Source organism: Athene cunicularia (assembly GCF_003259725.1).
Source record: "Athene cunicularia isolate RWA chromosome 13 unlocalized genomic scaffold, athCun1 chr13_part1, whole genome shotgun sequence".
In the NCBI taxonomy this organism is placed as follows: Eukaryota; Metazoa; Chordata; class Aves; order Strigiformes; family Strigidae; genus Athene; species Athene cunicularia.
The window spans coordinates 11511572-11527931 of record NW_020799117.1 but is presented as its reverse complement, the minus strand read 5'-3'; the positions used below and the strand labels follow the sequence as shown (position 1 = coordinate 11527931).

The 16360-nt window shown below is 50.1% G+C and overlaps 1 protein-coding gene across 1 annotated transcript in view; it reads left to right on the top strand.

Moving 5' to 3' along the window:
* STK10 (serine/threonine kinase 10) overlaps positions 1 to 16360 on the top strand; it is a 50834-nt gene that overhangs the window by 30060 nt on the left and 4414 nt on the right. Inside the window, exons 4-13 of the mRNA XM_026858543.1 lie at positions 714 to 762; positions 3057 to 3206; positions 4604 to 4676; positions 5362 to 5556; positions 6561 to 6642; positions 7678 to 7812; positions 8597 to 9139; positions 12764 to 12894; positions 14651 to 14774; positions 16014 to 16193. Of these exons, the coding sequence (XP_026714344.1) occupies positions 714 to 762; positions 3057 to 3206; positions 4604 to 4676; positions 5362 to 5556; positions 6561 to 6642; positions 7678 to 7812; positions 8597 to 9139; positions 12764 to 12894; positions 14651 to 14774; positions 16014 to 16193 (1662 nt within the window). The remainder of the gene's footprint in view (positions 1 to 713; positions 763 to 3056; positions 3207 to 4603; positions 4677 to 5361; positions 5557 to 6560; positions 6643 to 7677; positions 7813 to 8596; positions 9140 to 12763; positions 12895 to 14650; positions 14775 to 16013; positions 16194 to 16360) is intronic.

The window sequence follows — 16360 nt, the reverse complement described above, 5'->3', positions numbered from 1 at the left end:
GGCCCACCCAGTGGGTGCTGCCCACCCTGTGTGGAGACATCAGGAGCCAGGCAGGCAGGTGGGGGGAGTGGCAGGACTCTGTGCATGTCCTTGGGAGAGAAACAGCATCAATCTGTTAAATGTACTCGACCTCTTTATTGACTTAATTGACTCCTTTCAAATTACTCAAAATCAAGAGAGCAATGGGGGAAAAAGAAAAAGTAAAAAAAATTGAAGACCCAAGAGCCTTCCCCATCTCTCATTTGCCAAAGAAAATGCTGCCTGATTTCTCCCGGCCACGTCAGCTCCCAGCTATGACAGCTATCTCATCCTGTTGGCAAGGCCGCTCTCTGGAGCAGCCCTCACTCCAAATGCAATGGGAAGAGATGTAAACAGAGAGGAAGCCGGAGCTGAAGCTGGCTGCTCAGGGTGGGTGTCCAGGTAAGGGGCCAGGCACGATGGCTGGGTGTGTCACAGACGTGGGGACAGTCCCTCTGAGATGCTGCTGTGGGCAGTGTGTGGGGTCTGCCCCCAGGGCTTGGGTTCGAGCTAGGGGTGCCTGGGGGATGTGTCCTGGGGAGCACTGAAGTCTCTGCATCCCTTGTGGGGCAAAGGGGCAGTTTTGCCATGCAGGGAAGCAAACCTTAAGGCTTTTGTCTCCTCTTACCTAGCCGGTGGGCTTTGCTCAGTGAGATGTGGACCTGACTTTAATTCCTCTCTCTTTGTTTCCCCAGATCATGATTGAGTTCTGCCCAGGCGGGGCGGTGGATGCCACCATGCTAGGTGAGTGCAGCGTGTGGTACTGGGCTCTTCTCCGTGCTCGGGGAAGGTGTTTCCAGCCTTCTGGCACGCTTTCAGGGGCAACCTTCGGACAGACAGCAGACGTGGGTGCCCCAGCTTCTCCAGCTACTGCTTCTCTCCCATGAGTTTGCCTATTTTCATACCTGAAGCAGAAGGTGTGGCAGCTCTGGGGCATTTCTTGAGCTACTTTGATGTCCTTTGTGATTTAAATGCTACTGGGATCAGCAGATCACAAGACATGAGGAGAAGGGAGAGTCTGGCCAGAGGGGAAGGATGGCTTTAAATATCTATCTGCCGGAGACACTGGGTGCTCCGGATCCTATTCCCACAGCTTCCCAAGAAGGGCAGTGGGGCGGAGATGTTTAATTTGGGTGCCTGTTATGATGAATCTCCCATGATCTTCTTGCTGACTTCTCCATATGGTATCGGTCATCTGGTGAAGCAGCAGAGCATCCGAATAAACTGCAGTTTGCAGTAATTCCAGGAATCTTACCATTTTTTAACTCCTCCCTTCCACATAGATCCGCTGGGACAGGGAGTGTGTGGGTGTTCCCCAAAACAGCCCTGACTGGTGCCACAGCCCCTCTGTGCCAGGGCTGTACGGACCCCAAGGGGGTGACATCCCCTCTGCGTGGCTCTCCCTGTCCTCTTGCCTGAAGCCCCTGGGACAGAGCCAAGTCTCTACAGGAGATACTCCCTTTCAGATCCAATATTTCCTAAGGCCTGCCTTTCTGTTTATTTCCAGGAAAAGTATGGATTCAAATTTGTCATCTTTGATTCAGCCCCTAAAACTTGTGCAGCCTCTTTCATGCAGTGATTTGGACCTGCTTTAAAATACCTTTTCTGAAGTGCTGGAGGAAATGATGCCTTCCTCCTGGAAAACCTCAACAGAGTTGCCTTGTCTCTTGGGACACAAAAATCCCCCTGAGTATTCATGGGGCTGTGTCCATAGCAGTCAGTCTCTGGACGACCTGGGAAGGGGGAGCATGGAAAACCATGAGCAAGTGGCCTGACTTTAGTGCCAGCACCCCCAAATGAGGGGCAGGAGAACCTGCAAGTCAGAGCTCAGGAATGCTCCTGGCATTGGTAAATTCAGAGCTGCTGAATGCTGCTTTTTCCACCCCCCCATCCCTGCCAGCAACTGGCATTTGCCTTTGAAATCTTTTGTACAAAACCTGTGGCCTGCTACACCACACTTTTGCCAGATTCTACAGGAAGAATGAAAGTCATCAGCTTCCCCCAGAGCAAGGGAGATCTTGGTGAGGAAGAGAAGGAACCCAGCATCCCTCAGCCTGTGGTTAAGATTGTAATGAGCATCTGTCCCAGTTGCTGGGGTCCGTCTGTCAGCCCCCATCCTGACCAGGCAGTTTGGGCAGTTGGAGTTGTCTAAGGCTTGATCTGCTCTGCTGCATGCTCAGCTGTGCTAGAGGAGGGATCTGCACTGCGAAGGGCTTGCGAAAGGAGGGAGGGAAGCTCAGAGGATGCTAACCATCTGGAAGTTTGATGGTTTGCAGAGCTGTCACCTTGCAAAGCAATCTTGGATGATAAAGATGGCCAGGCAGAGCTCAGCAGGAGGTCACACCAGTGGTTGCATGTCCCCGCAAGCTTCAGAAATAGGGACAGACAGGGTATGAACTGCTGTGCTGGTACGTGGTGCTACCTGAAAAACCAGCTCAGAGCAGGGGGTAGGGATAATGCTGGTGAGCATTTTATTGCTTGTTGCTTTGGGCAGTGGCGTGTCCCTCATGATGTACATGGAGTTATGCTGCATCTCTGACAGGGGTAGCTCCCTGGGGGATGAGAGCATGGCTGCATATGGCGCTGCTGATGTTCACACCTGTGTTTGACCCTGCTGCTGCCTGCAGCCAAGTTCCGCTCACTCCTCTCTGCAGCATTGTTCCCACTCTGGGTGAGATCCAGCTTGTCTTTGGGGACCCATTTCCCAGATCGATGGGGAACTTGCAGTGCAGCTCCCTGTCGCAGGCATGCCTGGCTCCCCCTCCTCATCCCACTCATCATCCCTTGCCAGATGCCTCAGCCATGTATCCCTGGGAGGGAGCTCTAAACCAGCAGCTCCAAGCAGGCAGGCATTGCACTATGAGTGCTGGGTTAGGGAATAAATTACCTTAACAAGCTGATTTGCATTGGTGTCCCGCTGCTTTCACCCATGGACAGTGGTTTTAAATGGTCTGCTGGGTAGTCTGTGCCTTTCTGCTGCTCAGGTGGAGCATCGCTCGAATCCCTGCCCTTTTTAATAGCACTTTCCCTCCCTGCAGAGCTGGACCGGGGCTTGACTGAACCTCAGATTCAAGTGATTTGCCGCCAGATGTTGGAAGCCCTTCACTACCTCCACAGCAAAAAGATCATCCACCGTGACCTGAAGGCAGGCAATGTGCTCCTCACCCAGGATGGGGACATCAAACTTGGTGAGCTGCCTGGCACAGGCACAGGGCAGGCACTTGCTCGGCCAAGCTCGAGCTCATTGGGAGGGCGGCCGTGGGTGATGGTGCTGCCTGGAGCCATTTCACACTACACTAATGACAGCCATGTGCTGCTGGGAGCTGGATTGTAGTGTTCAGTTATGCCTGAGTGTGGTGGGGATTGAGGGATGCTCTCTGCCTTCTGCCCTGCCTGTGGGACATGAGCTGCTTGTCTGCTGGCTGATGAGCTCAGGCAGGAGAAGGTGGGGGAAGACTTTGTATTGTTTTATGGGAGGCCAAATCTACTATCATGCTGTGTGTTGTGCTTAGCCCCCAGCCAGGCACCAAGACTCCCTGAGCCACAGCTGTGCTTAGGCCCTTGATGGACTTTCCTTTTGTGATTTTGTTTAATCCTTATTTGAACTTGATTTTTATGCTTTTTGGCCGCTAAGCATCCTGTGCAGGGTGCCAGTTGGCAGGGCTGGGAACTGGAAGAATTTGTCTTATCTCCAGAGCAAGTCTGGTGGTGACAGGGAGAGTTTTGCCAAAGGGTTGCTTTGCCAACTTGCTGGCTTGAGTTAAATTGGCATCCAGCTACCTGTTGGGGGATGAGAAGGTAGTTTTGTCTGTAGGGACAGGTCAGAAAGGTGCAGATCTACTTCTGGGCTCTAATGAGGGTTGCTGGCAGCTGTGAGGTGTTCTTGGGATGTGTCTGTGGGTGCTGATGGAGACCACCCAGCCTGGGAATATAGAAACCTTCCTGTGACCATGGGTTGTGCTCCAGCTAGCTTGGGCCAAGGGACACCCTGTGCTTAGGGTGCAGATGGATAACAGCTCCCCCAGTGGTCATCAGAGCCATCTTGGAGAGCAAACTGACCTGAATTGGGCTTGGTAATCTGTTAGGGTTTTACCAATTTGATCTGAGTTGGGTTGTCTTCAGCAGCTGTCTATAGAAGGGACAAAATCAGAGAAAGGCATCATGCGGTGGCTACTGTGCGTGGGGCTGAAGGGAAGAGAATGAATGTAACAGCACTTTGTTTTTTCTGGTGTAAAATGAGACTTTTTGCTATGAAATAGCAGTCCTGAAAGTAATCTGCTATGGAGCTGCTTTTGTTTGTCTGTGGAAAAGATCTCGACTTCCCTCTAGATGTATAGAGTTTGGGTTATGGTAAAAGTGGCTTGTTATGCCCCTGTCTTATAGTACATAGGAGGGAAGGTCCCTGGTGGTTATGTACCCAAAAGCAAATTTAATTTCTGATGCTCAGTTTAGAGGAAACAGCACGTTGTATCATGTTCTTGCCTTAAATGTGTGTTTGCTTTTAAATCTGCATTTCAGCCAAGTGTGCTAATTCACAAGGGTCTTTCAGTTTTCCTACAGCATCTAATGTTACTGCTCTTTGCAGCTGACTTTGGAGTGTCTGCCAAGAACATGAAAACCTTGCAGAAGCGAGACTCCTTCATTGGGACCCCTTACTGGTGAGTGACCTGCCTGCTAAGAAATCCTGTGTTCATGAGGAGCTTCTCTCTTCTGAAAATCAGCCTTGCTCAGAAATGGGGAGCTGATGGCCTTTGGGGTGTGTTGGTCCATGGTGTCTTACTGAGCACAGGTGGGAGGATTTTTAACAAGGAGTCCTGGACAGTGTCCACATGTGCCTTGCCTGAAGAGAGCTGTGAGCAGCCTTGGTGGTGCGGGAGTATTGCCGGGTGTCAGGGTGCCCTGTGCCAGCCAAGGGGCACACGTGTGCTCGCGTGTGTGTGTGTGCTCCTGGCTCCCCCCAACGCAGGGGGTGGAGTGGGCTTTGAAGCAACTCCAAGCACATGGGAACGACTCCTTGCTCCAGAAATGCAATCTCTAAATCACCCGACTTGCTGAAGGAACGGAATTGGCGAGGATAAATTTATTGTCTGAAGCAACATCCGCGCCAGATGTCAATGGCCTGGGGGTTTCCACAGGCTGCCTGGGCTGTCTCTGATGGGCTGTGGAAGAGGGAGGGGGTTGGACCCCTTAAAAAAGATGCTTCTTCTGAAACCCAGAGATAGAAGGAAAGGCTGGGGTTTTTTATGCAATGCTGTGGATTATTTAATTGCTGCTGCAAGGCTCACATTGTGTGGCATTGGGGTCATCCCTCCCCATCCCTGCTCCTTGCTCTGCCCCTTGCAGGATGGCCCCGGAGGTAGTGATGTGCGAGACCATGAAGGACACTCCGTATGACTACAAGGCAGACATCTGGTCCCTGGGAATCACGCTGATTGAAATGGCTCAGATTGAGCCACCCCATCACGAGCTCAACCCCATGAGAGTCCTGCTGAAGATTGCCAAGTCTGACCCCCCAACGCTCAGCTGCCCTTCCAAATGGTGAGGGGTTCTGGCCAGCAGAGTATGCATTTCCCAACTTACACAGTATTTCAGGAGAGAAAAAATAGTCTTTTCTAGAGTTATTGTTTAATTTGAGAGCCCGGTGTAGGATTCTACCTGTATTCTAGGTCCAGCTATGTGCTAGGGGCCCTGAAAGCACTACTGGCTGAAGGCAGGGAGCTGCTGCCCACCCACAGCCCTGCTAAAGCAAGGGTGATCCCTTGGTGGTTTTCAGAATGTCCCTGTTTTGTATGAAGGGCAGATTTTCCTCTAAACCTGGAGATGGCCAAGAGCTCCAGGATTTCTTTCCTGGAATTTGGAAAGCCTCTTTTGCATTTAAAAATATTCAACCAGTGAATTCTTATTTTTTGATTTTTGATAAAACCCACTGCATGGTAGCCAGCAGCAAAATACTGGGAGAGCACTGGAGTTATAAGCGTTGTGACTGTTACAGCAGTTCAGGTAGCAGGCCCACCATTAAAACACAGCAGGCAGGGTGGGAGCTCTTCCTCTGGAGCAGCTCAGGAGCCAGGACTGGATCAGGGACATGCTCTGTATTTCAGAGCTGCTCTTTGCAAGCTGAGGGTGCCCTCCTATGGGGTTCCTGATCCTTCACAGCCATCCTTTCACATTGTGGCTGTGGGGATGGATCCGAAGCATCCTTGTCCACAAGCAGCTCCACCCGTGGGCTCCATTTTGGAGGATAAGTGCTCGTGTCTTCTCTTATCTCTCCACCTTGGCCCTGGGGCACAGTGGCTGGTGCTCAGTCCCACCGTCTGTTGCCATCACAGGTAAGGCAAAATCTAGTCCTTCACTTGGCCGTGTTGCTCATTCTCTTTGAAATAATCGGAATAACTGAGCACAGGGTTTCCCATGCTGGGAGTGAGATGGTGATTATGGCCAGTTGCACACTGGGACACAACCTGCAAAGGGATCAGGCAGACCCCTGTGGCATTCGAGGCTTTTCCCTCTTTTGAGATTCTTGCCAACAACTGTGTTTTAAGGTCCCTGGAGTTCAGAGACTTCCTGAAGACAGCGTTGGACAAGAACCCAGAGACCCGACCCAGTGCTGCCCAGCTTCTGGAGGTAGGGACCAGCACTGGCCCCTGGGCTGGGTCTGCGAGTGTCTGAACCACCCGTGTCTGTACAGCCTGATTCTCCTTAAGGAGGGTTTAAAAAAAAAAAAAGAAAAGTGTTGATGGGATCTAGATTGGATTCAGATTATTTTTGTCTTGTTTAGAAAGTTCATAGTACTTCTCAGCCACTAAAATACTCCAGAAAGGAACATCCCTGCTTTTCCCTTTGGAGCAATCTGCAGAGCCCCTGTGCGCACCAGCTGGAATAGAAATGGCTCCCGCTGCCTAAAAAAGGCCTCTGTGGTGCAGCCAGTTTGGATTATACCTGGTTATCCCAGATTTAAATTAAACTCATTTCCTTTCCTCCTGTCCCTTTTAAAAATAATAGCAAAAACCTGGAAGATGCTTCTCCCCACTGGCTGTAGACGCTCTGGCTTCGCAGCGCTGCACGCTGGCTGCACGCTTCCCATCCTGCGAACCCGAGGGGCTCCACAGCCTATTGCTGAAGCCCAACACAAACACCCTGCTGTGTGCGCTGAGCGATTCAAGCCTGATTTCAATTAAACTTTTCTCCATGCTCTGTTTGCACTCAGGGATCCTGCAGACCGGCTCTTGCCCTGCTCCTGGTGGCACTCTGTGAGCTCGGACCTGCACCCTGGAGCTCAGCCTGCCTGCAGGGAGGGGGAGCGTCTCTTCAGCAGTGAGAGCCCCTTGTTTAAATGCAGCTGGTGATTTTGTTTAGGGGATGTTGACATAAAGCAGCTTTGCAGAGAACCACACTTGGAGCATCTGTGCAGAGCTGGTGCTTAACCTCGGCATCGTGTTCTCTCTTGTTCTTCCTCATACGTTCGGCACGTATCTGTAAATTCGTCTGGGAGGTTAAGCCTGGTGACACTGGCAAGAACTGTGTCCTTGGGCCTCTACAGTTGTTTTAAAGCAAGAAGTGGTTCTTGCCACCACCATTTCCAGGTACTCACTTGGCCACAAACTCATGAAGTTAATTTTTTGGCCACCTCACATGTGTGTATTGTGTTTGGCTTTTCAGCATCCCTTTGTCAGCAAAGTGACCAGCAACCGGGCCCTCCGCGAGCTGGTGGCTGAGGCCAAGGCTGAGGTGATGGAAGAGATTGAGGACAGTCGGGATGAAGTAGAAGACGACGACTCATCAGAATCTGCCTCAGTGAGTGCTCTTGGCCCTGTACTGGCAAGTTTGCCAGTACATCTGTGGCGGGGGGAAAGAGCCCGGCTCCAAAAGGCTGGTTTACAGCTATTCTGGGCCCCATCAGGTGGAGGAGGAAGCAGTTGCTTGGCCAGAAAGGGGCTGTTTATATGGTGGCTGCCAAGGGCATGGAGAAACAATGATGCTGGTGGGTGGCTCAGCTGCCTGCTTGCAGGAGGGGCTTGCAAAAAGTGTTTAAAAAAATTAAGAAAAAAAAAATTGAAATGTAGGCCCTGGTGCAGGCTGGAGAAGATAGAATGGAAGCAGTGCCAGCAGCACGTGGTGCAGCAGTGAGGCACCACCAGCCCTAGGAGGGAGATGGGCAAATCTGCCCCTGAGCTGGGCTCTTTGAAGGGGACATATCAAGGCTGCCTGAGCAGCTTTGCTGGAACACCTGCCTCGACCTCCCTCATCTGTGGGAGAGGATGGTGATTAATCTGTGGTGGAGTTAGCCATTTGAAAATGTGTTTGATATGTAATCTCCTAGGCTGCCTCTTAAGAATTTGCGGGTTCTGGAGTTTCCCCTCTGTGCTGTTTCCTTCCAGCCAATGTCCATAGTCCTTGGGATCACAAACCTGGAGAAAGATAGAAGTATCCCAGGGCTGATGTCCTAAAAGGGAAGATTTCCTCCCAATAACTCTTCACCTGTGGGTGACTTTGCTGTGAAGCATGAAGACTTGCATGTCTGCAGTTGTGTTAAAGTGATGGTACAAAACTCAACGCTTTCCCTTTGCTGTCTTTCTAGCCCCCTGGAAAACACAAGCGGGACCCCTCTGAGGCAAGTCAGCTGAGTTTTGATGGGGAGAAGCCTCCAGACTCTTCCTTGGCCAAGGCAGTGAATGGGCCTGTGAGGACTGGCAAGGAGACCACAGATGGACAGAGTGATAAAGTCTCAGATGACAGGTTAAGCAGTGACAATGACAAACTGGAGACCAACCACTCCACAAAAACCCTCGCTGGCTCTGCCACCTTGGCCAGCCAGGGCAAGCCAGACATCATCTCACAGCCTGGACAGCTGGGCAACTCAGCAGAGAGGGACAAGCAGCCGAGGCCAGGCAGCAAGGAGCGGAAGAGCATTGGGGAGCGGCCAGAGAGCAGCCACCTGGAGAACTTCATGGAGGAGAAGCTTGCCAATGGGAGCTTGGATCCCCCAGCTCCATTCCCTGGCAGCCGGTCCAAAGGGGATTCAGATTCTGGCAGCACTTCAGCCTCCGAAAGCATGGACCTCACTATCTCCCTGTCTGCTGACCTGTCCCTCAACAGAGAGAGTGGGTCCATCTCCCTGAAGGTGAGAGTGGGGGGCAGAGAGCGTGGAGAAGGAAAGGCAACAAACCTCTGTTAAAAAGTGCTGGGGTGTTTTTTTCCTTTTTAGCCAAGTTCCTGAAATTCAAATCCTTTTCTTGAGAGGCCATGCACATGCACTCTTTGGCCATAGCCCCTTAAACTCTTTCCTGAGAAAGCACCATGACTACAGGAGGAGAAAGTGAGTTGCCCCTAGTCTGCCCTGCGCCTGAAGGTGGGGAGCAGGTAAAGTAGGAGAGGACAGAGGCTGGATTGGAGACAGAGGGTCTGGGAATCTTGCTTTAGCATGAGGCTAAAGACCACTCGGGTACCATCCCAGTGCTATTTGGTGAGACACCTGGAAAGGCTGGCTGGCTCTGGGGCTTGCAGTGTGCGTGTCTGGGCTTGGAGCTCTGCAAATAAACACAGGGCCAGCAAGAAGGGAGGAAGCCCATCTCTAGGCAAAGCCTTTGGTGGTTTGTGTTCCCTGTCAATGGGATGCCTGTCCCACCTGGGCTCAGGGTAGCACAGCACATACTGCTGAGTTAAGCCGTCCCATGGGCACGTGGTATGTCCTCAAGTGAAGAAGCTCTTGGTGGAGCTGCTGTGGATACATGTGTCCTCTGCTGTCCCAGGCACTGAAATCTAAGGGAATTCTGATGTTTTCTAGCTATTTTGGCTCCCTGAGAAGCATGAAGTAACTGTGCCACTCACCTGACTTGGGCAGTCATACACAGTCAGAGCAAAGACAAGTATGAAACCCAAAATGTGATTTCCTAAACTTTATCTATTGACATTCCTAGAACATCCAGTCCCAGAGAAATCTTATTTGGGCTTGTGACTCACTGTTTTTTCAACCTGCTATACATCTGGCCTGGTTTGTGTCATCAGTGACTTACGTGAAGACCTCCCAGGCTTCTTGGCTTTTGCTGAAGCTTTTTGGAGGCCTGGAATGCTTGTGAGCCAGAACCAGCCAGGTCAGCATGGCTTAGAGGAAGAGGCAAAATAACTGGAATGATATTTGCTGAGTTTCAGAAGAAGAATGTGTTTGACTAGAGGGGGCAGAGTGATGTGTTGCACAAGATCTTTATCCAGTTGCCTGCATGAGTGATAGTTTCCCGGCACAGAACGTGCCGGAAAACCATTCTCAGAAAAACTTCCCTCCCCTCCTGTCTCCTGCTGTGAGAATGAGAGCCAGCATCCCCCACAAGAGCCTGCAATCAATGTGGATCCCTAATAAAGGAAGTGTGATGCTCTTGCATAGCAATTTACCCCTCCTCACTGCTTTTCCCATGACACCTGGTCTCCTTGAGCCCAGCCAAAGATTAATATAATGCCACATGTGTAACTGCTTTCCCCTGTTGGTTCCCCTAGAAGGGGAAAGGAAAGGATTATTTTGGATTTTACAGGGATTAAGTCTTGGAGATGATCATGTTAGATCGTGGTTTGAATTGCCCCAGCCACAGTTAATGCTCAGATCAAACTAAATGGCATCTTTCCAAGTAAGGCATTCAAGCAGAGCTGTTCTTCAGGAGTGATGCTGCTGAATGGCCCTCGGAAAGATGCTCTGCTGAAGCCTCTGCTTCACACAGTGAGCTGTGAGTGTATGGTGGGGTACCAGGCCATGCTGCTCCCTTCTCAGCCAGGATCCTTGCCCAGCCTTAGCTCCATGGGGTTAAACTCCCCTGTTCTGCCCTTGCTTATGTTCCTGGTGCTGCTCAGTTTCAGGCACAGGGTGCCAGGCAGGTTGCAGCAAGAGAAGAGGCAGCAAAGAGTTAAACTATTTCTGGTTGTAAACATTAACTATTACATGCTTTTTATTGCAGGCTTAACTGCAAACTTAAGGTGACTCTTTTGTTACCAGACTCTTTTTCCAGTTGCTTTATTAAAAAAAAAAAAAAAAGTTTTGATTAAGGGTATTCAGGTCACTTTTCTTTTTTAAAAAAGATTAGGAATAAGAAATTTACAGGTGAGTTTGGGAGGCTGCAGCTGGTAAACAGTCAGAAATAGGCAGAAGGAGATGAATAGAGTTTTGAAAGGTAAACCAAACTTTCTCTGGAGGGAACTCCTTCTTTTGAGTATCTAACTTGAAGTTCTGAAGTCTGGCCTGCATGAGTAGTGGGAGTTCACAGCTTTGGCTGAAACCCTTGGGAGCTGGAGGAGGCACACTGGGATGTGTGCTGTGAAGTATGCTCAGAGTGGGGTCTCAAAGTCAGCATCCCCTATGACCACAGTTTCTCAGACTCCTCTCTGGAGAACAATTTACTTTACAGGAATGTTTGAAAATACATTTACTCGTGTTCAGGAGAGGATGCTGGCCACCTACCAAGGGATAACAGAAAAGACCAGGAGAAAATGAATACTTCTGTTTTTAGATCTGTGTTTGGGTAGCTCCATGAATAAGGCAGTGAACTGCTTGTTCAACAGTGGGGAAGAGCCTGGGGACTGCTGGGGCCCTGACACAATGCAGCTGCAGCATCCCCATGTCTCTGGGCTCAGGCAGTGAGTCATGGTGTTAATGGGCACTGGGGCTGGCACGGACAGCTGAATGTGGACATCTCTCATCTGGAAAATAGGGAGTTTTAGCCAGCTGTTTTAATTCAGTTTGGGGCAGTAAGAGTCTTCATGACCTAAACTGGTCTTATGCAGCAATTTCTCTGTGTTGGTTGAACCACTACTATAACAGTATGTTGTTACACAGTGGGCAAGTTACATGTCCTCGGAGTTTCTCTGGCTCCTCCATTGCAGCAAGCTCTCCAGGGGCTTGCTTTGGGCCTTGCAGGTTCATGTGGAGCTTTTATATAATCTTCTATATCTGTAATGGTCATCACTGTAAGAGCAAGAGGACCTCAGGAAGCCTTTGTTCATCCCACCACTGTGCCTCCCCTGTAGGGCTGCCTGATTCAAATTATTCATATCCTTATTTTCTTTGCCAAAGAAACTGAGTCTCTGGATGCAGTCCTTCAGCCAGGCTTGGGCTGCTGACGCTGCAGGGGGATGCTGACCTGCTGTGGCACTGCTGGGAGAGGACTCAGGGGTCCTGTGAGCCTGGGCTGTGCTTTGTGGAGGTCACTGTAAGGGGTTCAGAGCTGGCTGTGATTAGTGAAGTATTGTAACGAAGGCAGGAGGGACACGAGCACTGAGCCTTTGGGCAGGGCTGGCTTGTTTCCCTGTGGCTCCATCTGCAGTCACAGCCTGATGTGAGGGCCTTGCCTGCCTTGCACCTGTGAGGGTGTGGGGGGGTACCGGTGGATCAGGTGGCCCAGGAGCCTTCAGAGCAGCCATTGCAAGCTTCCTGTTGTGTGGGTTCCTCAGCAATGCGTCAGGGGGGGCCGTAGCATCCCCCATCAGACTTCACTTGAGTTAGACATGGCAAGGAAGGGTCTTCAGGTGGTGGGTTGTCTGTCCTCCAGGTCGTTTCTGCAGGGTGGAAATGTGACATGGTAGAAAGGCTGCGTGGCTTGAATGGCAGCTCCAAACTGACTGATTTTTGCTCGATGTTGTTTCCTTGGTTATGCTCTTCATTAATAATGGCATCAAAATTGCTCTGAGGCTTCCAGCTGTAGCACCCCATGCAACAAACCAGGCAGCTGCTTCATGGCCTCCTCCTTTCCTCCCCTGCCAAACTCAGGATTCCCGGATGCACAAGAAGACGCTGAAACGCACCCGCAAGTTTGTGGTGGATGGAGTAGAGGTGAGCGTCACCACCTCAAAGATCATCAGCGAGGATGAGAAGAAGGATGAAGAGATGAGATTCCTCAGGCAAGTGGGTCACTGGGATAGAGGGAGGTCAGGGTGCCATCCAGGGCAAGGTTTTATTCTCCACAAGCAAACACAGGAGTCACCTAAAGTCCTCTCATTTTCTGTCTCGGTCCCCCTTGGACAAGACAGCTGTTCAGTGTGGACATCATTTCTTTTAGCCTTCCTTATCTGGCAAAGGGCTTGATGTACCACACAAGCTGAGCTCTGTTTGCATAGAGGGGAACAAGGGGACAAGGAGTGCATCTCAAAGATAATATGCAGGAAGGCTATGATGAGGGAAGCTTGTGCTGTGGCTGTCTCTGTCATCTGAGGATGACTGAATGTCTCCAGTGATGTAGATATGCTGGCTCAATGGAAATAAGCACAGAAACCTTCTCAAGATGTTCCTCTTCCTTTTGTTCTTCTATCTCTTCAGAGTTCATTAACAGAAAGGCCAAGGGAGTTGTAAACTCCTTGAGCATCACTTAATATTCATGGGTATATCCTCCCTGCTTGAGCCTCTATGAATCCTTTGCAGATCTTACAGCTTTCAAACCTCCATGACCTATTCTCAGGAAGAGAAACTGTTGTTTCTAGCTCCATTACTATCAGTAGCAGCACTGAAATGAGAAGGGCCTTAATTAAAATACAAATTGTTTTGCTTGCTGCCCTATTCTGTGCTCCCTTGTGCTGCTCTGAGGGGCTTCCTGGGAATCTTTTCTGTCCCAAGCACTGTGTCCCTGCAGCAGCCTTATTGCTAGGCTTTAATATCAGATCTGTGCAGAAGCTTATTAGCTACTCATTTTCAGTGTGAGAACTGCATATAATTCCAATAAAACATGGGGAAATTTTGTACTAGCCTACAGGGAATTTCCACGCATAGCTGCTTTCTCCTAGTCCACTCTCAGCTCTGGTGGCATCCCTGAAAAGGGCTTCTTTTTAAAATACTGCCTGCTCCATCTGCAAGGAAGAGACAGAGAGACTTGGGTTGGAAAGCATCAAATCCCTCAACACCTTTTGGGAGAAGTGGTTATTCCCCTGGGGCTAGCTAGCATTCACCATCAACTCTCCCAACACCTTGATTTGCACTTAAGAGGCTTCCTTCTGGCTTTTTGGAACATGTCACGGTATTGATTTGAAGGTGAGATCAGAAGAGAGCACATCATTTTGCACCAGTTGATTTAATGGGGCTTGAGTTTGTTTTGAAAGAGGGAATCGTTCCAAAGTGCTTTTCCCAGGAGATCCCTGGAGCAATGCAATGTTGTGGTAGATAGGTCAGAATTTGGGAAAACTGCCCTTTCTGCCACCCAGGCATGAGCAAGAACAGATGTGGAGAGCAGTGCCAGTTTGACCTGAGCTGTGTTCTGAAGACCAGTATGCACTAACCCAGCTGGCAGAATGGGTATTTTGGGTGCTGGTTGGGGGAGCGGTGCCTGCAGAATCACCTCAGGAGCTTTGACAGGGCTTGTTTGAGAAACGGTGAACGCTAACAGGCCTTACCTATGAAAAATGACAGTTTTCCCACAGATACCATAATTAGCATTCTGCTTCCTCGTAGTGTTCTGGTGTAACAGAGCCCAAGAGCACATCAGTCAGTTGGGATTTACCTCCTGCTTGTGCTCAAAGCAAGTGGCAGGGCACTACGGGATGGCTGTGCAGCTTTCCTTCCCTGCTGAAGTGCTCTGCTTATTGATTCTGCCATCTCTGCTCAGACACATGCCTCTGAACTTGTCTGACTCTGTACTTCTCTCTCCCCCTCCGTTATAACCCTCTGCAGGCGTCAGGAGCTGCGGGAGCTGCGTCTCCTTCAGAAGGAGGAGCACCGAAACCAGGCCCAGCTCAACAGCAAACACCAGCTGCAGCTGGAGCAGATGCTCAGGCGCTTCGAGCAAGAAATGACGGTATGTGAGCAGGGAAGGGGAAGCTCCTGGATATCAGCTGGTTTGACTTCTTCTCTGCAGATGCCCTGCAAACGCTCATGCAGGGTGATGCTCTCTGGGTTGTGGCAGTCCTGGGGCATGGTGTCCAGAGGGAGCAGGACCGACGAGGAACCCCTCTGGGATCTGAGGCATGGGACGTGCTTGTGGAGGACAGAGGCTTTTGTGGGTGTTCAGCGCATCCAGCCTGCAGCTTGGGAAGCACTGACTGCCATTGTCTGACAGGGTGTAGCAGGAGAAGGCTTGTTCTGGACTTTCCCTCTTTAATGATCTCTTCTTATTCTTGTCCATTCACAACTACTGTGAGAAACAGTTTATAGTGCTGATGTATTTCACAGAAAAACCCCCTTTAAATAAGAAAGCATCATGGTCAGTGTGTGACAGCAGGAAATCTGGCAAGTCTTTGAGTGTAAATTGAATAAAGATAAATTGGGCTTACATACTTAGTCCCTCCGTGGGAAGCTTCCATTGAAGTAAAATTATTTTGTAGATAAGTCCCTTTAAAGCTTTCATGAGCCATCTTTTAAATACACCTTTCATGTGCACCTCATAACCCCATCCCCTCGTGGCAGGCTGGGAGCCATCGCTCATTTGTGTGCTCTGTTGTATTTCTAGTCATGACGTGCCATGTCTGAACTGCCATCTTAGCAAGTCACTTCTCATTTGTGAGACTTAGTTACTGCACAGTGCGATGTGCAAAACCCCCAAAAGTGCTTCCTTTACCTTTTCCCTCGGGCAGTTTGCAACCTGCTCTTGTTGACACTCAGGTGCTCCATCTCTGCATCTCACAGGGAAGGAGATATCAGACACAAGGGTGCTGTCAGAGCGCAGTGCTCTCAAACTTGGAAATCCTTGTCTGCAGATAAAGAACTGTTATGCTTAGGCTTCACTGCCTGCTAATATTTGCCAAGGGCCGTGGGTCCCAGTGGGATGTTGCAGATCAGGACATAAGCAGGAGAAAGGCTGGAAGTGCATCAGTGCTAGAACAATGCTTTGTGCTCACCCTAGAGCTGTTTCTGCCCTGTGTGCTTCATGGGGGTGTTATTTGGAAATTTCTCTCCCCTGTGTTTAGTAAAGAGGCTCAATCCATGCAAGGACAATCTCCTGCCCCTTTTTTTCCACCCCCTTTTTTTAAAGAAAACTTTTGGATGGAAATGAAGGGGAGAGGAGGTTGAGGTTGACCTCTATTCCCTTCCTGTACAGACAAAGAAGAAGTTCTATGACACTGAACTGGAAAACCTCGAACGGCAGCAGAAGCAGCAGATTGAGAAGATGGAACAAGATCATTCGCTGCGCCGGCGGGAGGAGGCCAAGCGCATTCGCCTGGAGCAGGAGCGGGACCATGTCAAATTCCTGGAGCAGCTGAAGCAAATGAAGAAGGAGGTAAAAATGGGGATAGTATGGAGGAAGGCTGGTTTCCTGCATCTTTTTCTTCCAGGAAAGCTTCAGCATCAGCATTTCTCCATGGGAGAACTCGAGAAGGAAGCAGTTGGTGTTTTAGCAGGAAGCTCTTGCCTGGCCCCCCCCCCTTTTTTTTTTTTTTTTTATTT